The following is a 23,518-nucleotide window of genomic DNA, read 5'->3' as shown; positions in this document are numbered from 1 at the left end:
TTGTCTGGAATGGGCGTGGTTTAGCAGGTTAAATGGGGTGGCCTAATTTTTCCTAGTTTTTCTGTGCTGGTGCAGAAGAGTGCCCCTTCCCCGGGTGTCAGGTGCGAGCGCTTCCTCTGGGCTCTGACACTCGTCTCGTTCACTTATTTGATGTTTTGAAGGCAGAGCTGTGGTTTGATCTGCGGTTGTGCCCAGGTGGAAGTTTCGCTGTGTACACAGACGCCTCCAGAGCTGCATTCACAGTGCAAACCCCCAAATATAAAATCATAGTGCTATTATTGTGCAGGAAGCCGCAGCCACCGCAGGAAATCCGTACATTCAGCAGACCCCGGAGGGTGCGTTTGACCCCAATTTGTTTTTTGTGCGCTTAGTTAAAATTCTTCAGATCTGTGCAAAGTATGATGGACTACAAGTATAAGCATACAAGAGCCTACCTACGAAACAGCAGCTGCAGTGGGATCCCTGGAGAGAGGGGCCAAACCTGCAATACTGTGGAGGAGGGGCATTAGTTCTAGGGTCATTAAAAGAGACGGAAGGGGGAAAAAAAATATTTTTCAAGATCCCTGCGTGCTGTCAATGAATAGAAACATTACATTAATTGTTTACATGGAGATGAGAACTCGGTCCTGTCCTTGTCCTGCCCACACAGCAAAGGGTTCGAAAAAAAAAAAAAATGGTGGAGAACTTTTAATCCCTTGCGTCCGTTTATTCTCTTTTCATTTTTTTCCCTCTTCTTCCAACAGTTTTTGACTTTCTTTTTCTTGCACGATGAGTTGTACCATTCACTTTACCATATAATATGCTGAAAATTGGGCGAAATAGCAGAAAAAAAACCATTGTTTTTTGGGGGGTTTGTATTTTTATGGATTGACAAAAATGTCCGCTAATACCATTCTTCAGGTTCGTACAGGTCCGGCTATAGTAGGTCCATGTAGTTGATTTTTTTTTTAATATAATTTAGTTATATTAAACCCACAGAAAACAGAACTTTGTAAAAAAAAAAAAAAAAAGAACAAAACAAAAAACATTGGTTTATGTCGCCATTTTCTGAGAACGGTAAGCTGCACGGGGCTCGTTATTTTCATGTTGAGATGTAGTTTTACTGATACTATTTTGGGTAAATACGACATTTACATCACTTCTTATCAAATTATTATTTTTTTTGTGCGTGAAGTGCGGCGACCAAAAAACATCAATTCTGTCATTTCAATTTTTTTTCTTTTTGGAGCTTTAATAATTTTAGCTTTTGATAGGACGGACATTTATGGAGACGACGATCCCATTTTTTTAATCTATTTTTTTTATTGAAAAAAGGGCGTAATTCAAACTTTTATACTTTGTAAAATATTTAAAAAACAAACATTTTACTTTATTTTTAATTTCCTTTTCTTTATTCTTTCATGCGATTCAAGCCTGTGGCATTCTGGGACTACTAGTTCCACCATAGCCTGTCCCCTTGGTGCACCCTACATTACCATGGCCCCCTGTGTACGATGGGGTGACTCCTCTCCTGTCGGCCGCGCTCTGCTCTCTCTCTAGTAAACAGCAGTCTCACATTTTCCAGTGACAGAGACAGTCAGAGACGGCAGCAGAGAGTGAGAGAGCGAGATGTACATTTTCCAGTGTCTCTCAGAGATGTCACTTCTCAGCTGCCTGTACTGACAGGCGGGAAGACAGTCAGCACAAAGTGTCTGTGACGTGTGACATACATATATAAGGGGAGACAGACGGCACCTGCCACTCACAGAGATGGATGCCAGAGCCGCCTGCCTCCTGCTGCTCGCCACCATAATGCCAGGTAAGAGAGGCTGGTGCACCGCTGATACTGTGCACCATAGTGTGTCCACCGCTGACACTGCGCAGCATAGAGTGTCCACCGCTGATACTGCGCAGTATAGAGTGTCCACCGCTGATACTGCGCAGCATAGAGTGTCCACCGCTGATACTGTGCACCATAGTGTGTCCACCGCTGACACTGCGCAGCATAGAGTGTCCACCGCTGATACTGCGCAGTATAGAGTGTCCACCGCTGATACTGCGCAGCATAGAGTGTCCACCGCTGATACTGCGCAGTATAGAGTGTCCACCGCTGACACTGCGCAGCATAGAGTGTCCACCGCTGATACTGCACAACATAGAGTGTCCACCGCTGATACTGCGCAGCATAGAGTGTCCACCGCTGATACTGCACAACATAGAGTGTCCACCGCTGATACTGCACAACATAGAGTGTCCACCGCTGATACTGCGCAGCATAGTGTGTGTCCACCGCTGATATTGTGCAGCATAGAGTGTCCACCGCTGACACTGCGCAGCATAGAGTGTCCACCGCTGACACTGCGCAGCATAGAGTGTCCACCGCTGATACTGCGCAGCATAGTGTGTGTCCACCGCTGATACTGTGCAGCATAGTGTGTCCACTGCTGATACTGCGTAGCATAGTGTGTCCACCGCTGATACTGCGCAGCATAGTGTGTCCACCGCTGATATTGCGCAGCATAGTGTGTCCACCGCTGATACTGCGCAGCATAGTGTGTCCACCGCTGATATTGCGCAGCATAGTGTGTGTCCACCGCTGATACTGTGCAGCATAGTGTGTCCACCGCTGATACTGTGCACCATAGTGTGTCCACCGCTGATACTGCGCAGCATAGTGTGTCCACCGCTGATACTGCGCAGCATAGTGTGTCGACCGCTGATACTGCGCACCATAGTGTGTCCACCGCTGATACTGTGCAGCATAGTGTGTCCACCGCTGATACAGCGCAGCATAGTGTGTCCACCGCTGATACAGCGCAGCATAGTGTGTCCACCGCTGATACTGCGCAGCATAGTGTGTCCACCGCTGATACAGCGCAGCATAGTGTGTCCACCGCTGATACAGCGCAGCATAGTGTGTCCACCGCTGATACTGTGCAGCATAGTGTGTCCACCGCTGATACTGTGCACCATAGTGTGTCCACCGCTGATACTGTGCACCATAGTGTGTGTCCACAGCTGGTACTGTGCACCATAGTGTGTGTCCACCGCTGATACTGTGCACCATAGTGTGTCCACCGCTGAAACTGCGCAGCATAGTGTGTCCACCGCTGATACTGTGCAGCATAGTGTGTCCACCGCTGATACTGCGCAGCATAGTGTGTCCACCGCTGATACTGCGCAGCATAGTGTGTCCACCGCTGATACTGCGCAGCAAAGTGTGTCCACTGCTGATTCTGCGCAGCATAGTGTGTGTCCACCGCTGATACTGCACACCATAGTGTGTGTCCACCGCTGATACTGTGCAGCATAGTGTGTCCACCGCTGATACTGCGCAGCATAGTGTGTCCACCGCTGATACTGTGCAGCATAGTGTGTCCACCGCTGATACTGCGCAGCATAGTGTGTCCACTGCTGATTCTGCGCAGCATAGTGTGTGTCCACCGCTGATACTGCACACCATAGTGTGTGTCCACCGCTGATACTGTGCACCATAGTGTGTCCACCGCTGACCCTGTGCAGCATAGTGTGTCCACCGCTGATACTGCGCAGCATAGTGTGTCCACCGCTGATACTGCGCAGCATAGTGTGTCCACCGCTGATACTGCGCACCATAGTGTGTCCACCGCTGATACTGTGCACTATAGTGTGTCCACCGCTGATAATGCGCAGCATAGTGTGTCCACCGCTGATACTGCGCACCATAGTGTGTGTCCACCGCTGATACTGCGCAGCATAGTGTGTGTCCACCGCTGATACTGTGCAGCATAGTGTGTCCACCGCTGATACTGCGCAGCATAGTGTGTCCACCGCTGATACTGCGCCGCATAGTGTGTCCACCGCTGATACTGCGCACCGTAGTGTGTCCACCGCTGATACTGCGCAGCATAGTGTGTCCACCGCTGATACTGCGCAGCATAGTGTGTCCACCGCTGATACTGCGCAGCATAGTGTGTCCACCGCTGATACTGCGCAGCATAGTGTGTCCACCGCTGATACTGCGCAGCATAGTGTGTCCACCGCTGATACTGTGCACCATAGTGTGACCACCGCTGATACTGTGCAGCATAGTGTGTCCACCGCTGATACAGCGCAGCATAGTGTGTCCACCGCTGATACTGTTCACCATAGTGTGTCCACCACTGATACTGCGCAGCATAGTGTGTCCACCGCTGATACTGTGCAGCATAGTGTGTCCACCGCTGATACTGTGCAGCATAGTGTGTCCACCGCTGATACAGCGCAAAATAGTATGTCCACCGCTGATCCTGCGCACCATAGTGTGTCCACCGCTGATACTGCGCAGCATAGTGTGTCCACCGCTGATACAGCGCAGCATAGTGTGTCCACCGCTGATACTGTGCACCATAGTGTGTCCACCGCTGATCCTGTGCACCATAGTGTGTCCACCGCTGATACTGTGCAGCATAGTGTGTCCACCGCTGATACTGTGCACCATAGTGTGTCCACCGCTTATATTGTGCACCATAGTGTGTCCACCGCTGATACTGCGCAGCATAGTGTGTCCACCGCTGATACTGTGCAGCATAGTGTGTCCACCGCTGATACTGTGCACCATAGTGTGTGTCCACCGCTGATACTGCGCACCATAGTGTGTCCACCGCTGATACTGCGCAGCATAGTGTGTCCACCGCTGATACTGTGCACCATAGTGTGTGTCCACCGCTGATACTGCGCAGCATAGTGTGTCCACCGCTGATACTGTGCACCATAGTGTGTCCACCTCTGATACTGCGCGGCATAGTGTGTCCACCGCTCATACTGTGCAGCATAGTGTGTCCACCGCTGATACTGTGCAGCATAGTGTGTCCACCGCTGATACTGCGCAGCATAGTGTGTCCACCGCTGATACTGAGCAGCATAGTGTGTCCACTGCTGATACTGCGCAGCATAGTGTGTCCACCGCTGATACTGCGCAGCATAGTTTGTCCACCGCTGATACTGTGCACCATAGTGTGTCCACCGCTAATACTGTGCACCATAGTGTGTGTCCACCGCTGATACTGTGCACCATAGTGTGTCCACCGCTGATACTGCGCAACATACTGTGTCCACCGCTGATACTGCGCAGCATAGTGTGTCGACCGCTGATACTAGGCACCATAGTTTGTCCACCGCTGATACTGTGCAGCATAGTGTGTCCACCGCTGATACTGCGCAGCATAGTGTGTCCACCGCTGATACTGTGCACCATAGTGTGTCCACCGCTGATACTGCCCAGCATAGTTTGTCCACCGCTGATACTGCGCAGCATAGTGTGTCCACCGCTGATACTGTGCACCATAGTGTGTGTCCACCGCTGATACTGTGCACCATAGTGTGTCCACCGCTGATACTGCGCACCATAGTGTGTTCACCGCTGATACTGCGCAGCATAGTGTGTCCACCGCTGATACAGCGCAGCATAGTGTGTCCACCGCTGATACTGTGCACCATAGTGTGTCCACCGCTGATACTGTGCACCATAGTGTGTGTCCACCGCTGATACTGTGCACCATAGTGCGTGTCCACCGCTGAGACTGTGGACCATAGTGTGTGTCCACCGCTGATACTGTGCACCATAGTGTGTGTCCACCGCTGATACTGTGCTGCATAGTGTGTCCACCGCTGATACTGTGCACCATAATGTGTGTCCACTGCTGATACTGTGCACCATAGTGTGTGTCCACTGCTGATATTGCGCAGCATTGTGTGTCCACCGCTGATACTGTGCAGCATAGTGTGTGTCCACCGCTGATACTGTGCAGCATAGTGTGTCCACCGCTGATACTGTGCACCATAGTGTGTCCACCGCTGATACTGTGCACCATAGTGTGTCCACCGCTGATACTGTGCACCATAGTGTGTCCACCACTGATACTGTGCACCAAAGTGTGTGTCCACCACTGATACTGTGCAGCATAGTGTGTCCACCGCTGATACTGCGCAGCATAGTGTGTCCACCGCTGATACTGTGCATTATAGTGTGTCCACCGCTGATACTGTGCATTATAGTGTGTCCACCGCTGATACTGTGCACCATAGTGTGTCCACCGCTGATACTGTGCACCATAGTGTGTGTCCACCGCTGATACTGTGCACCACAGTGTGTGTCCACCGCTGATACTGTGCAGCATAGTGTGTCCACCGCTGATACTGTGCATTATAGTGTGTCCACCGCTGATACTGTGCACCATAGTGTGTCCACCGCTGATACTGTGCACCATAGTGTGTCCACCGCTGATACTGTGCACCATAGTGTGTGTCCACCGCTGATACTGTGCAGAATAGTGTGTCCACCGCTGATACTGTGCACCATAGTGTGTGTCCACCGCTGATACTGTGCAGCATAGTGTGTCCACCGCTGATACTGTGCACCATAGTGTGTCCACCGCTGATACTGTGCACCATAGTGTGTGTCCACCACTGATACTGTGCAGCATAGTGTGTCCACCGCTGATACTGTGCACCATAGTGTGTGTCCACCGCTGATACTGTGCAGCATAGTGTGTCCACCGCTGATACTGTGCACCATAGTGTGTCCACCGCTGATACTGTGCACCATAGTGTCTGTCCACCGCTGATACTGTGCAGCATAGTGTGTCCACCGTTGATACTGTGCACCATAGTGTGTGTCCACCGCTAATGCTGTGCACCATAGTGTGTGTCCACCGCTGATACTGTGCACCATAGTGTGTCCACCGCTGATACTGTGCACCATAGTGTGTCCACTGCTGATACTGTGCACCAAAGTGTGTGTCCAGCGCTGATACTGTGCAGCATAGTGTGTCCACTGCTGATACTGTGCAGAATAGTGTGTCCACCGCTGATACTGTGCACCATAGTGTGTGTCCACCGCTGATACTGTGCACCAAAGTGTGTGTCCACCGCTGATACTGTGCAGCATAGTGTGTCCACTGCTGATACTGTGCAGAATAGTGTGTCCACCGCTGATACTGTGCACCATAGTGTGTGTCCACCGCTGATACTGTGCATCATAGTGTGTCCACCGCTGATACTGTGCACCATAGTTTGTGTCCACCGCTGATACTGTGCACCATAATGTGTCCTCCGCTGATACTGTGCACCATAGTGTGTCCACCGCTGATACTGTGCACCATAGTGTGTGTCCACCGTTTTACTGTGCACCATAGTGTGTGTCCACTGCTGATACTGTGCAGAATAGTGTGTCCATCGCTGATACTGTGCAGCATAGTGTGTGTCCACCGCTGATACTGTGCAGCACAGTGTGTCCACCGCTGATACTGTGCACCATAGTGTGTGTCCACCGCTGATACTGTGCACCATAGTGTGTGTCCACCGTTATACTGTGCACCATAGTGTGTCCACCGCTGATACTGCACAGCATAGTGTGTGTCCACCGCTGATACTGTGCACCATAGTGTGTCCACCGCTGATACTGTGCACCATAGTGTGTGTCTACCGCTGATACTGTGCAGCATAGTGTGTCCATCGCTGATACTGTGCAGCATAGTGTGTGTCCACCGCTGATACTGTGCAGCACAGTGTGTCCACCGCTGATACTGTGCACCATAGTGTGTGTCCACCGCTGATACTGTGCACCATAGTGTGTGTCCACCGTTATACTGTGCACCATAGTGTGTCCACCGCTGATACTGCACAGCATAGTGTGTGTCCACCGCTGATACTGTGCACCATAGTGTGTCCACCGCTGATACTGTGCACCATAGTGTGTGTCCACCGTTATACTGTGCACCATTATGTGTCCACCGCTGATACTGTGCACCATAGTGTGTGTCCACCGCTGATACTGCGCACCATAGTGTGTGTCCACCGCTGAAACTGTGCACCATAGTGTGTCCACCGCTGATACTGTGCACCATAGTGTGTCCACCGCTGGTACTGTGCACCATAGTGTGTGTCCACCACTGATACTGTGCACCATAGTGTGTCCACCGCTGATACTGCGCAGCATAGTGTGTCCACCGCTGATTCTGTGCACCATAGTGTGTGTCCACCGCTGATACTGCGCACCATAGTGTGTGTCCACCGCTGATACTGCGCACCATAGTGTGTGTCCACCGCTGATCCTGTGCAGCATAGTGTGTCCACCGCTGATACTGCGCAGCATAGTGTGTCCACCGCTGATACTGCGCAGCATAGTGTGTCCACCGCTGATACTGCTCAGCATAGTGTGTGTCCACCGCTGATACTGTGCACCATAGTGTGTCCACCGCTGATACTGCGCAGCATAGTGTGTCCACCGCTGATACTGCGCAGCATAGTGTGTCCACCGCTGATACTGTGCAGCATAGTGTGTCCACCGCTGATACTGCGCAGCATAGTGTGTGTCCACCGCTGATACTGCACACCATAGTGTGTCCACCGCTGATACTGTGCACCATAGTGTGTCCACCGCTGATACTGCGCAGCATAGTGTGTCCACCGCTGATACTGCGCAGCATAGTGTGTGTCCACCGCTGATATTGTGCACCATAGTGTGTCCACCGCTGATACTGCGCAGCATAGTGTGTCCACCGCTGATACTGCGCAGCATAGTGTGTCCACCGCTGATACTGCGCCGCATAGTGTGTGTCCACCGCTGATACTGCGCCGCATAGTGTGTGTCCACCGCTGATACTGTGCACCAAAGTGTGTGTCCACCGCTGATACTGTGCAGCATAGTGTGTCCACTGCTGATACTGTGCAGAATAGTGTGTCCACCGCTGATACTGTGCACCATAGTGTGTGTCCACCGCTGATACTGTGCATCATAGTGTGTCCACCGCTGATACTGTGCACCATAGTTTGTGTCCACCGCTGATACTGTGCACCATAATGTGTCCTCCGCTGATACTGTGCACCATAGTGTGTCCACCGCTGATACTGTGCACCATAGTGTGTGTCCACCGTTTTACTGTGCACCATAGTGTGTGTCCACTGCTGATACTGTGCAGAATAGTGTGTCCACCGCTGATACTGTGCACCATAGTGTGTGTCTACCGCTGATACTGTGCAGCATAGTGTGTCCATCGCTGATACTGTGCAGCATAGTGTGTGTCCACCGCTGATACTGTGCAGCACAGTGTGTCCACCGCTGATACTGTGCACCATAGTGTGTGTCCACCGCTGATACTGTGCACCATAGTGTGTGTCCACCGTTATACTGTGCACCATAGTGTGTCCACCGCTGATACTGCACAGCATAGTGTGTGTCCACCGCTGATACTGTGCACCATAGTGTGTCCACCGCTGATACTGTGCACCATAGTGTGTGTCCACCGTTATACTGTGCACCATTATGTGTCCACCGCTGATACTGTGCACCATAGTGTGTGTCCACCGGTGATACTGCGCACCATAGTGTGTGTCCACCGCTGAAACTGTGCACCATAGTGTGTCCACCGCTGATACTGTGCACCATAGTGTGTCCACCGCTGGTACTGTGCACCATAGTGTGTGTCCACCACTGATACTGTGCACCATAGTGTGTCCACCGCTGATACTGCGCAGCATAGTGTGTCCACCGCTGATTCTGTGCACCATAGTGTGTGTCCACCGCTGATACTGCGCACCATAGTGTGTGTCCACCGCTGATACTGCGCACCATAGTGTGTGTCCACCGCTGATCCTGTGCAGCATAGTGTGTCCACCGCTGATACTGCGCAGCATAGTGTGTCCACCGCTGATACTGCGCAGCATAGTGTGTCCACCGCTGATACTGCTCAGCATAGTGTGTGTCCACCGCTGATACTGTGCACCATAGTGTGTCCACCGCTGATACTGCGCAGCATAGTGTGTCCACCGCTGATACTGCGCAGCATAGTGTGTCCACCGCTGATACTGTGCAGCATAGTGTGTCCACCGCTGATACTGCGCAGCATAGTGTGTGTCCACCGCTGATACTGCACACCATAGTGTGTCCACCGCTGATACTGTGCACCATAGTGTGTCCACCGCTGATACTGCGCAGCATAGTGTGTCCACCGCTGATACTGCGCAGCATAGTGTGTGTCCACCGCTGATATTGTGCACCATAGTGTGTCCACCGCTGATACTGCGCAGCATAGTGTGTCCACCGCTGATACTGCGCAGCATAGTGTGTCCACCGCTGATACTGCGCCGCATAGTGTGTGTCCACCGCTGATACTGCGCCGCATAGTGTGTGTCCACCGCTGATACTGTGCACCATAGTGTGTCCACCGCTGATACTGCGCACCATAGTGTGTCCACCGCTGATACTGCGCAGCATAGTGTGTCCACCGCTGATACTGCGCAGCATAGTGTGTGTCCACCGCTGATACTGTGCAGCATAGTGTGTCCACCGCTGATACTGCGCAGCATAGTGTGTCCACCGCTGATACTGTGCAACATAGTGTGTCCACCGCTGATACTGCGCAGCATAGTGTGTCCACCGCTGATACTGCGCAGCATAGTGTGTGTCCACCGCTGACACTGCGCACCATAGTGTGTCCACCGCTGATACTGCGCAGCATAGTGTGTCCACCGCTGATACTGTGCAGCATAGTGTGTCCACCGCTGATACTGCGCAGCATAGTGTGTCCACCGCTGATACTGCGCAGCATAGTGTGTCCACCGCTGATATTGCGCAGCATAGTGTGTGTCCACCGCTGATACTGCGCACCATAGTGTGTCCACTGCTGATACTGCGCAGCATAGTGTGTCCACCGCTGATACTGCGCAGCATAGTGTGTCCACCGCTGATATTGCGCAGCATAGTGTGTCCACCGCTGATACTGCGCAGCATAGTGTGTCCACCGCTGATATTGCGCAGCATAGTGTGTGTCCACCGCTGATACTGTGCACCATAGTGTGTCCACCGCTGATACTGCGCAGCATAGTGTGTCCACCGCTGATACTGCGCAGCATAGTGTGTCGACCGCTGATACTGCGCACCATAGTGTGTCCACCGCTGATACTGTGCAGCATAGTGTGTCCACCGCTGATACAGCGCAGCATAGTGTGTCCACCGCTGATACTGCGCAGCATAGTGTGTCCACCGCTGATACTGCGCAGCATAGTGTGTCCACCGCTGATACAGCGCAGCATAGTGTGTCCACCGCTGATACAGCGCAGCATAGTGTGTCCACCGCTGATACTGTGCACCATAGTGTGTCCACCGCTGATACTGTGCACCATAGTGTGTGTCCACCGCTGGTACTGTGCACCATAGTGTGTGTCCACCGCTGATACTGTGCACCATAGTGTGTCCACCGCTGAAACTGCGCAGCATAGTGTGTCCACCGCTGATACTGTGCAGCATAGTGTGTCCACCGCTGATACTGCGCAGCATAGCGTGTCCACCGCTGATACTGTGCAGCATAGTGTGTCCACCGCTGATACTGCGCAGCATAGTGTGTCCACTGCTGATACTGTGCAGCATAGTGTGTCCACCGCTGATACTGTGCACCATAGTGTGTGTCCACCGCTGATACTGCGCAGCATAGTGTGTCCACCGCTGATTCTGTGCACCATAGTGTGTGTCCACCGCTGATACTGCACACCATAGTGTGTGTCCACCGCTGATACTGTGCACCATAGTGTGTGTCCACCGCTGATCCTGTGCAGCATAGTGTGTCCACCGCTGATACTGCGCAGCATAGTGTGTCCACCGCTGATACTGCGCAGCATAGTGTGTGTCCACCGCTGATACTGCGCACCATAGTGTGTCCACCGCTGATACTGTGCACTATAGTGTGTCCACCGCTGATACTGTGCAGCATAGTGTGTCCACCGCTGATACTGCGCAGCATAGTGTGTGTCCACCGCTGATACTGTGCACCATAGTGTGTCCACCGCTGATACTGCGCAGCATAGTGTGTCCACCGCTTACACTGCGCAGCATAGTGTGTCCACTGCTGATACTGCGCCGCATAGTGTGTGTCCACCGCTGATACTGCGCACCGTAGTGTGTCCACCGCTGATACTGCGCAGCATAGTGTGTCCACCGCTGATACTGCGCAGCATAGTTTGTCCACCGCTGATACTGCGCAGCATAGTGTGTCCACCGCTGATACTGCGCAGCATAGTGTGTCCACAGCTGATACTGCGCAGCATAGTGTGCCCACCGCTGATACTGTGCACCATAGTGTGTCCACCGCTGATACTGTGCAGCATAGTGTGTCCACCGCTGATACAGCGCAGCATAGTGTGTCCACCGCTGATACTGTTCACCATAGTGTGTCCACCGCTGATACTGTGCAGCATAGTGTGTCCACCGCTGATACTGTGCAGCATAGTGTGTCCACCGCTGATACTGTGCAGCATAGTGTGTCCACCGCTGATACAGCGCAAAATAGTGTGTCCACCGCTGATACTGCGCACCATAGTGTGTCCACCGCTGATACTGCGCAGCATAGTGTGTCCACCGCTGATACAGCGCAGCATAGTGTGTCCACCGCTGATACTGTGCACCATAGTGTGTCCACCGCTGATCCTGTGCACCATAGTGTGTCCACCGCTGATACTGTGCAGCATAGTGTGTCCACCGCTGATACTGTGCAGGATAGTGTGTCCACCGCTTATACTGTGCACCATAGTGTGTCCACCGCTGATACTGCGCAGCATAGTGTGTCCACCGCTGATACTGTGCAGCATAGTGTGTCCACCGCTGATACTGTGCACCATAGTGTGTGTCCACCGCTGATACTGCGCACCATAGTGTGTCCACCGCTGATACTGCGCAGCATAGTGTGTCCACCGCTGATACTGTGCACCATAGTGTGTGTCCACCGCTGATACTGCGCAGCATAGTGTGTCCACCGCTGATACAGTGCACCATAGTGTGTCCACCTCTGATACTGCGCAGCATAGTGTGTCCACCGCTCATACTGTGCAGCATAGTGTGTCCACCGCTGATACTGTGCAGCATAGTGTGTCCACCACTGATACTGCGCAGCATAGTGTGTCCACCGCTGATACTGCGCAGCATAGTGTGTCCACCGCTGATACTGCGCAGCATAGTGTGTCCACCGCTGATACTGTGCACCATAGTGTGTCCACCGCTAATACTGTGCACCATAGTGTGTCCACCGCTGATACTGCGCAACATACTGTGTCCACCGCTGATACTGCGCAGCATAGTGTGTCGACCGCTGATACTAGGCACCATAGTTTGTCCACCGCTGATACTGTGCACCATAGTGTGTCCACCGCTGATACTGCGCAACATACTGTGTCCACCGCTGATACTGCGCAGCATAGTGTGTCGACCGCTGATACTAGGCACCATAGTTTGTCCACCGCTGATACTGTGCAGCATAGTGTGTCCACCGCTGATACTGCGCAGCATAGTGTGTCCACCGCTGATACTGTGCACCATAGTGTGTCCACCGCTGATACTGCGCAGCATAGTGTGTCCACTTCTGATACTGCGCAGCATAGTGTGTCCACCGCTGATACTGTGCACCATAGTGTTTGTCCACCGCTGATACTGTGCACCATAGTGTGTCCACCGCTGATACTGCGCACCATAGTGTGTTCACCGCTGATGCTGCGCAGAATAGTGTGTCCACCGCTGATACTGCGCAGCATAGTGTGTCCACCGCTGATACTGCGCAGCATAGTGTGTCCACCGCTGATACTGTACACCATAATGTGTGTCCACTGCTGATACTGTGCACCATAGTGTGTGTCCACTGCTGATATTTCGCAGCATAGTGTGTCCACCGCTGATACAGCGCAGCATAGTGTGTCCACCGCTGATACTGTGCACCATAGTGTGTCCACCGCTGATACTGTGCACCATACTGTGTGTCCACCGCTGATACTGTGCACCATAGTGCGTGTCCACCGCTGAGACTGTGCACCATAGTGTGTGTCCACCGCTGATACTCTGCACCATAGTGTGTGTCCACCGCTGATACTGTGCTGCATAGTGTGTCCACCGCTGATACTGTGCACCATAATGTGTGTCCACTGCTGATACTGTGCACCATAGTGTGTGTCCACTGCTGATATTGCGCAGCATTGTGTGTCCACCGCTGATACTGTGCACCATAGTGTGTGTCCACCGCTGATACTGTGCAGCATAGTGTGTCCACCGCTGATACTGTGCACCATAGTGTGTCCACCGCTGATACTGTGCACCATAGTGTGTCCACCGCTGATACTGTGCACCATAGTGTGTCCACCGCTGATACTGTGCACCATAGTGTGTCCACCACTGATACTGTGCACCAAAGTGTGTGTCCACCACTGATACTGTGCAGCATAGTGTGTCCACCGCTGATACTGCGCAGCATAGTGTGTCCACCGCTGATACTGTGCATTATAGTGTGTGTCCACCGCTGATACTGTGCACCATAGTGTGTCCACCGCTGATACTGTGCACCATAGTGTGTGTCCACCGCTGATACTGTGCACCATAGTGTGTGTCCACCGCTGATACTGTGCAGCATAGTGTGTCCACCGCTGATACTCTGCATTATAGTGTGTCCATCGCTGATACTGTGCACCATAGTGTGTCCACCGCTGATACTGTGCACCATAGTGTGTCCACCGCTGATACTGTGCACCATAGTGTGTGTCCACCGCTGATACTGTGCAGAATAGTGTGTCCACCGCTGATACTGTGCACCATAGTGTGTGTCCACCGCTGATACTGTGCAGCATAGTGTGTCCACCGCTGATACTGTGCACCATAGTGTGTCCACCGCTGATACTGTGCACCATAGTGTGTGTCCACCACTGATACTGTGCAGCATAGTGTGTCCACCGCTGATACTGTGCACCATAGTGTGTGTCCACCGCTGATACTGTGCAGCATAGTGTGTCCACCGCTGATACTGTGCACCATAGTGTGTCCACCGCTGATACTGTGCACCATAGTGTGTGTCCACCGCTGATACTGTGCAGCATAGTGTGTCCACCGTTGATACTGTGCACCATAGTGTGTGTCCACCGCTGATACTGTGCACCAGTGTGTGTCCACCGCTGATACTGCGCACCATAGTGTGTCCACCGCTGATACTGTGCACCATAGTGTGTCCACTGCTGATACTGTGCACCAAAGTGTGTGTCCACCGCTGATACTGTGCAGCATAGTGTGTCCACCGTTGATACTGTGCACCATAGTGTGTGTCCACCGCTGATACTGTGCACCATAGTGTGTGTCCACCGCTGATACTGCGCACCATAGTGTGTCCACCGCTGATACTGTGCACCATAGTGTGTCCACCGCTGATACTGTGCACCATAGTGTGTCCACCGCTGATACTGTGCACCATAGTGTGTGTCCACCGCTGATACTGTGCAGCATAGTGTGTCCACCGCTGATACTGTGCACCATAGTGTGTCCACCGCTGATACTGTGCACCATAGTGTGTGTCCACCGCTGATACTGTGCAGCATAGTGTGTCCACCGTTGATACTGTGCACCATAGTGTGTGTCCACCGCTGATACTGTGCACCATAGTGTGTGTCCACCGCTGATACTGCGCACCATAGTGTGTCCACCGCTGATACTGTGCACCATAGTGTGTCCACCGCTGATACTGTGCACCATAGTGTGTCCACCGCTGATACTGTGCAGCATAGTGTGTCCACTGCTGATACTGTGCAGAATAGTGTGTCCAACGCTGATACTGTGCACCATAGTGTGTGTCCACCGCTGATACTGTGCACCAAAGTGTGTGTCCACCGCTGATACTGTGCAGCATAGTGTGTCCACTGCTGTACTGTGCAGAATAGTGTGTCCACCGCTGATCCTGTGCACCATAGTGTGTGTCCACCGCTGATACTGTGCATCATAGTGTGTCCACCGCTGATACTGTGCACCATAGTTTGTGTCCACCGCTGATACTGTGCACCATAATGTGTCCTCCGCTGATACTGTGCACCATAGTGTGTCCACCGCTGATACTGTGCACCATAGTGTGTGTCCACCGTTTTACTGTGCACCATAGTGTGTGTCCACCGCTGATACTGTGCAGAATAGTGTGTCCACCGCTGATACTGTGCACCATAGTGTGTGTCTACCGCTGATACTGTGCAGCATAGTGTGTCCACCGCTGATACTGTGCACCATAGTGTGTGTCCACCGTTTTACTGTGCACCATAGTGTGTGTCCACCGCTGATACTGTGCAGAATAGTGTGTCCACCGCTGATACTGTGCACCATAGTGTGTGTCTACCGCTGATACTGTGCAGCATAGTGTGTCCATCGCTGATACTGTGCAGCATAGTGTGTGTCCACCGCTGATACTGTGCAGCATAGTGTGTCCACCGCTGATACTGTGCACCATAGTGTGTGTCCACCGCTGATACTGTGCACCATATTGTGTGTCCACCGTTATACTGTGCACCATAGTGTGTCCACCGCTGATACTGCGCAGCATAGTGTGTGTCCACCGCTGATACTGCGCAGCATAGTGTGTCCACCGCTGATACTGTGCACCATAGTGTGTCCACCGCTGATACTGTGCACCATAGTGTGTGTCCACCGTTATACTGTGCACCATTATGTGTCCACCGCTGATACTGTGCACGATAGTGTGTGTCCACCGCTGATACTGCGCACCATAGTGTGTGTCCACCGCTGATACTGTGCAGCATAGTGTGTCCACCGCTGATACTGTGCACCATAATGTGTCCTCCGCTGATACTGTGCACCATAGTGTGTCCACCGCTGATACTGTGCACCATAGTGTGTGCCCACCGTTTTACTGTGCACCATAGTGTGTGTCCACCGCTGATACTGTGCAGAATAGTGTGTCCACCGCTGATACTGTGCACCATAGTGTGTGTCCACCGCTGATACTGTGCAGCATAGTGTGTCCACCGCTGATACTGTGCAGCATAGTGTGTGTCCACCGCTGATACTGTGCAGCATAGTGTGTCCACCGCTGATACTGTGCACCATAGTGTGTGTCTACCGCTGATACTGTGCACCATAGTGTGTGTCCACCGCTGATACTGTGCACCATAGTGTGTGTCCACCGTTATACTGTGCACCATTATGTGTCCACCGCTGATACTGTGCACCATAGTGTGTGTCCACCGCTGATACTGCGCACCATAGTGTGTGTCCACCGCTGATCCTGTGCAGCATAGTGTGTCCACCGCTGATCCTGTGCAGCTTAGTGTGTCCACCGCTGATACTGTGCACCATAGTGTGTGTCCACCGCTGATACTGCGCAGCATAGTGTGTCCACCGCTGATACTGTGCACCATAGTGTGTGTCCACCGCTGATACTGTGCACCATAGTGTGTCCACTGCTGATACTGTGCACCATAATGTGTCCACCGCTGATACTGTGCACCATAGTGTGTCCACCGCTGATACTGTGCAGCATAGTGTGTCCACCGCTGATACTGTGCACCATAGTGTGTCCACCGCTGATACTGTGCACCATTATGTGTCCACCGCTGATACTGTGCACCATAGTGTGTCCACCGCTGATACTGTGCACCATAGTGTGTCCACCGCTGATACTGCGCAGCATAGTGTGTCCACCGCTGATACTGTGCACCATAGTGTGTCCACCGCTGATACTGCGCAGCATAGTGTGTGTCCACCGCTGATACTGCGCAGCATAGTGTGTCCACCGCTGATACTGCGCAGCATAGTGTGTGTCCACCGCTGATACTGCGCAGCATAGTGTGTGTCCACCGCTGATACTGTGCACCGTTATGTGTCCACCGCTGATACTGTGCACCATAGTGTGTCCACCGCTGATACTGTGCACCATTATGTGTCCACCGCTGATACTGTGCACCATAGTGTGTCCACCGCTGATACTGTGCACCATAGTGTGTCCACCGCTGATACTGCGCAGCATAGTGTGTCCACCACTGATACTGCGCAGCATAGTGTGTCCACCGCTGATACTGCGCAGCATAGTGTGTCCACCGCTGATACTGTGCACCATAGTGTGTCCACCGCTGATACTGTGCACCATTATGTGTCCACCGCTGACACTGTGCACCATAGTGTGTCCACCGCTGATACTGTGCACCATAGTGTGTCCACCGCTGATACTGTGCACCATTATGTGTCCACCGCTGACACTGTGCACCATAGTGTGTCCACCGCTGATACTGTGCACCATAGTGTGTCCACCGCTGATACTGCGCAGCATAGTGTGTGTCCACCGCTGATACTGCGCAGCATAGTGTGTCCACCGCTGATACTGCGCAGCATAGTGTGTCCACCGCTGATACTGCGCAGCATAGTGTGTGTCCACCGCTGATACTGTGCACCATTATGTGTCCACCGCTGATACTGTGCACCATAGTGTGTCCACCGCTGATACTGTGCACCATTATGTGTCCACCGCTGATACTGTGCACCATAGTGTGTCCACCGCTGATACTGTGCACCATAGTGTGTCCACCGCTGATACTGCGCAGCATAGTGTGTCCACCACTGATACTGCGCAGCATAGTGTGTCCACCGCTGATACTGCGCAGCATAGTGTGTCCACCGCTGATACTGTGCACCATTATGTGTCCACCGCTGATATTGTGCACCATAGTGTGTCCACCGCTGATACTGCGCAGCATAGTGTGTGTCCACCGCTGATACTGCGCAGCATAGTGTGTCCACCGCTGATACTGTGCACCATAGTGTGTCCACCGCTGATACTGAATAAACGATAAAATATAATAATGCGGTTTATCGTCGCTTCCAATATCCAGTGACACCGAGGACCGGAGAACAGAACATATAATATTAATTAGAGCAACGCGTTTCGGATCAGATTTAACTCTTTCATCAGCTGCGTCCAGGCAGGAGGAAGGTTTGGTGTGATACATTATTCACCTCCATAATCACATCACCTGGTTGTTACCTGTAATCACTACAGCGATATAAAAAGATTAGATTATTTTTTAAATTAATGATGAAGTGAATGATAATAATGAATGAATAATTAAACCTGCAGTATATGAGACTCAGCGGAGATTCTCTACGGTTTCCTTAACCCTTTGAAATGACACAATTCATTTTAACCCTGTGATGAATCTAAGAGCCCCCCGCAGAGCATTTATATGTAGGAAATTGATAAATGTATATAAAAAACAAATAATGACACAGATGATACAATATGTGTGATGCATCTTGTGAGGTGTCTGCTGGGTGGATGTTTCTTGCAGTGATGTATCTTCTAGGATGTATCTCCTCGGCTCTCGCCCGCACGTCTCACCATCTCTCTCCCCCCATAGTTTCGGCTGTGCTCGTCACCGGTGTCCTCGGGGGCCGTGTAATTCTTCCATGTAACATGAAGAACAATGTGGTGGAGGCCGGACGTCAGGATAAATACCCTACGAGCTTTGTGCGCTGGCAGAGAAACGATGGGTAATGAAATACCTCCGGGCGGCCATGAGGATGCGTTTTATCTAGAGCGTTCTGTCTTCTTCTTCTTCTCAGAAGCTTTGATATAATTTGTGTGATTATATCTATTTGGATCTTACTAAAATTTACTAAAAATGACAATTTCAATAGGTCCAATCCACCGTCTAATGTGGATTGCAGTGTCTTTAATGTTACCTGATAAAAGGTGTCAGGAGAAAAAAGAGTTGGGCATGTTGGATGTCAATATGCCCAATCCTTTTGTTTTTATTGGAGAGATAAGACGTCATCAGGTGTCCAGATTATCTTCTTGTCCCAATTAAAAACACATGCACACATGGCTGAGCCCAGTGTTAATATGAATGGGGGGCAAAATTCCCATTACTGTCTCATTATGTTCTGTAGCTGATCTTCTATCCTAAAGCCTACCTAATAGCAGATCCCTGAGAAAGGAAGGATTAGGCATGTTGTATTTTTACATGCCCAGTCCTTTCCTTACGCAAAAGAGAACCAGTTGTGACACCATATATACTTATTTATATATATATACGGTCTATCTATCTATAAAGATGCATATGTATATATATATATATATATATAAATATATATATGGTTGATCCCACTGAAACAGAAAATATATATATTGTTGATCCTACTAAAATAGATTTAGATAAGATACACATTGGTGTATCGGAGCCTCCCGTCTGTTTTTCAATGTCAGATATAAGGAGAAGGAAGGATCGGGCATGTTAAAATCGATATGTCTAATCTTTGCTTTTGCAGTCATCTGCTATCGTAGAGTCAGGTGACCTCTATACATTAGATAGCAGATTGATCTCACTAGAGTAGACAGATTTACATCCAATACACATTATATTTGGTGGGATTGGCTGATCGTCCAATGTGCAGAGGAAACTCTCATCCACTCTCCATTAGCAGATATTGGGTGAAAGAAGGATTGGGCATGTTTGATTTCAACATGTCTGATCTTTTGTTACAAGGAGAAATAAGCAGATAGCAGAAATGTCTGGAAGCAGCTAATTCCCCTTCTACCCAATGAAAAATACTTCCAAATTTCCCTCTCATCTTCTCTTCCAACTCATCAGTTTCTCTCTGTCCATCGCCTCTTCCGCCCTAAGTCTTACGTCTCGTGCCACGTCTCAGTCTGCTCCTCTCACTATTTCAGGACTCCGAGACCGGTGCTCAGGTTGCTTCCTAATGGAGTCACTTTCAGGGGTCTCCCGTTCATGTCTCGTGCTTCGGTCCCAACATCTTCGATCCATCAAGGAATTTTCTCGTTGCACCTGAAAGATTTGAAAGAAGAAGATGCGGGAAAGTACAATGCGGTGGTCAGATATGGGCAAAGCCAGCGGAGATGTGCAGTGTCTCTGAGAACCATACTAGGTGGGTACTCCGATGCTCTTCAACCTGAGGGTCCCGTTAGGGTTATTATTATTATTTTTTTTTCGATTTCATGAACTATATTCTGCACTCTATAAATATATTATAAAATGCCATTCAAATGTTCTCTGTTTTTACTTTCCATCTGAACATGACATTATTTTTTAAGAATTTGATAAAACATTAAAAAAAAGATTTTTTTTTTCTTATTTCCACTCGAAATTCCTGATAAGGAAAGTTCACCACTAATGAAATGTAAGGAAGGTAAAGCGCGGCTCAGGTCCCTTCCATCAGATAAGCGCGCCTCATTTAATTTTTGACATTTCTTTGGAGTGATAGCGGATGGTAGGGACACTAGAAGGTAGCGAGGCTTCGTAGCAACTTTCAAACACAGCCAGAAATTGCACCCTCCAAACTAAGCGTAGTACAACTGTGTGATTAGTCAGTTTTTGGATGCTTAAACGTATCTGTCGATCAGGAGACTTTTCAAAATAACCTGTCATGTCTGAATATGAGGAATAACACTATTTCTGGCAATTATATGACTTGGATCCTACATTTTTCACTAGTTTTCACCTCTGCAGACTCTATTTCTAATTTTCAGTTGTCCCTGAGCTAGTGGGTGAAGACTATCTGGTATGATATCTACCATACACAACACACAGACTGCTCTCCTGTCTCTATGCAGCAACACACAGACGTGAGGGATTCCTGCTCTCCTGTCTCTATGCAGCAATCATTCAGAAGAAGAAGAATCATGGATGATATTATACAGCTGTACATAGCATTGTAGCTGTGAATCTAGCTTTAGGGTGAGATAAAACACTAATTAGAAAGGAGCAGCAGCATGAACGACATTATACAGCAGTACTGAGCAGTCAAGCTGTGAATTTGGCACTGAGTAACATAACGCTTACTAGAATGCAGCAACGATATCAAGGACATTATACAGCAGTACTGAGCTGTGAAGCTGTGAATTTAGCTCTGGCATGAGATAAAACACTTACTAGAATGGATCTGCAGCATGGAAGACATTATACAGCAGTACTGAGCAGTCAAGATGTGAATCTGGCACTGAGTAAGATAACACTTACTAGAATGCAGCAACGATATCAAGGACATTATACAGCAGTACTGAGCTGTGAAGCTGTGAATTTAGCTCTGGCATGAGATAAAACACTTACTAGAATGGATCTGCAGCATGGAAGACATTATACAGCAGTACTGAGCAGTCAAGATGTGAATCTGGCACTGAGTAAGATAACACTTACTAGAATGCAGCAACGATATCAAGGACATTATACAGCAGTACTGAGCTGTGAAGCTGTGAATTTAGCTCTGGCATGAGATAAAACACTTACTAGAATGGATCTGCAGCATGGAAGACATTATACAGCAGTACTGAGCAGTCAAGATGTGAATCTGGCACTGAGTAAGATAACACTTACTAGAATGCAGCACCGATATCAAGGACATTATGCAGCAGTACTGAGCAGTGCAGCTGTGAATTTAGCTCTGGCATGAGATAAAACACTTACTAGAAAGGAGCAGCAGAATGGAGGACATTATACAGCAGTAATCAGTGGTTAGCACTGTTGCTTTGCAGTGCTGGGGTTCTGGGTTCAAATCCCACCAAGGACAACATCTGCAAGAAGTTTGTATGTTCTCTCCGTGTTTGCGTAGGTTTTCTCCCATACGCCAAAGACCATACTGATAGAGAATTTAGATTGTGAGCTCCAATGGGGACAGTGATGGTAATATCTGTAAAGTGCTGCGGAATATGGTAGCTCTATATATAATAAATAAATGTACTGAGCAGTTAAGCTGTGAATCCAGCACTGAGTAAGATAACACTTAGTAGAAGGCAGCAACAATATGATGAACATTATACAGCAGTACTGAGCAGTGTAGCTATGAATCTAGCACTAGGTTTGATAAAACGCATACTAGAATGCAGCAGAAACATGGAAGACATTATACAGCAGTCTGAAGCAGTGTAGCTGTGAATCTAGCACTGGGTGTAAGATGAAATGCATACTAGAACGCAGCAGAAATATACAGGACACTATACAACAATATTGAGAAGTGTATCTGTAATTCCAACCCTGGAGTGAGATCAATCACTTTCTGGAAAACAGTAATTTTTCTCCTCCCCCTCCCATCCACATAGACTTTAATTGGCAGCTGTAATCTGATTCCTCAGTGAACAGGCTGTCCATTTTGTTTTGACCAAGTCGAATTTGAGCAGTTTTTTTTTTGTTTTAGAGTGGACGATGAGTTTAAGGCTGTGTGCCCACGTAGCATTTTTCAAGCGTATATGCTGCGGAATTTCCGCAGCGTAAACGCTTGAAAAACGCATGTATATCCGCACCCCATGGTCCCCAATGGGATTCCGCAAGTTCTATGCACATGCTGCGGATTTTTCCACAGCGTTTATGCCGCGTTCAAAAATCCGCAGCATGTCATTTAATTTTGCGTTTCCGCAAGCGGAATTGCCTTTGTCCAATGCATAAAAAACGCAAGGCAATTCCGCATGTGGAAAACGCGTGATAAACGCGCGAAAAATGCGCGATAAACGCGTGCGGAATTCCGCATGCGTTTTTCCGGGAGAGGACTTGCATTTATGCAGCAGAAATTTTCTGCTTCATAAATGCAACGTGGGCACATAGCCTTAGAGGCAGGGGAGATGGAGAAGTGGCTCATAAGGGGAGAAAGAAGCAGATTTCTTTGATAAGATATATTACAAAGTTTTTGTTGTATATTCGCTTATACTAATGAAAGTACACAATCGTAATAAAGATAATTCTGCATCCGGGGAAGCATTTGCAGAATTTGTGTTCAGCA

General features: G+C 50.0%; 1 protein-coding gene across 1 annotated transcript in view; it reads left to right on the top strand.

The window, feature by feature from the left end:
- Positions 1–1,705: 1,705 nt before the first annotated feature.
- The window catches only part of LAG3 (lymphocyte activating 3), a 33,943-nt gene continuing 12,130 nt past the window's right edge, over positions 1,706–23,518 (top strand). Inside the window, exons 1-3 of the mRNA XM_073681301.1 lie at positions 1,706–1,798; positions 19,147–19,279; positions 20,460–20,677. Of these exons, the coding sequence (XP_073537402.1) occupies positions 1,750–1,798; positions 19,147–19,279; positions 20,460–20,677 (400 nt within the window). The 5' untranslated portion in view covers positions 1,706–1,749. The remainder of the gene's footprint in view (positions 1,799–19,146; positions 19,280–20,459; positions 20,678–23,518) is intronic.

The sequence above is a fragment of the Phyllobates terribilis genome, unplaced genomic scaffold (genome assembly GCF_046119375.1).
Source record: "Phyllobates terribilis strain yellow unplaced genomic scaffold, ASM4611937v1 Scaffold_5__5_contigs__length_657084704, whole genome shotgun sequence".
Classification (NCBI taxonomy): Eukaryota; Metazoa; Chordata; class Amphibia; order Anura; family Dendrobatidae; genus Phyllobates; species Phyllobates terribilis.
This window is presented reverse-complemented; position numbering and strand designations above follow the sequence as displayed.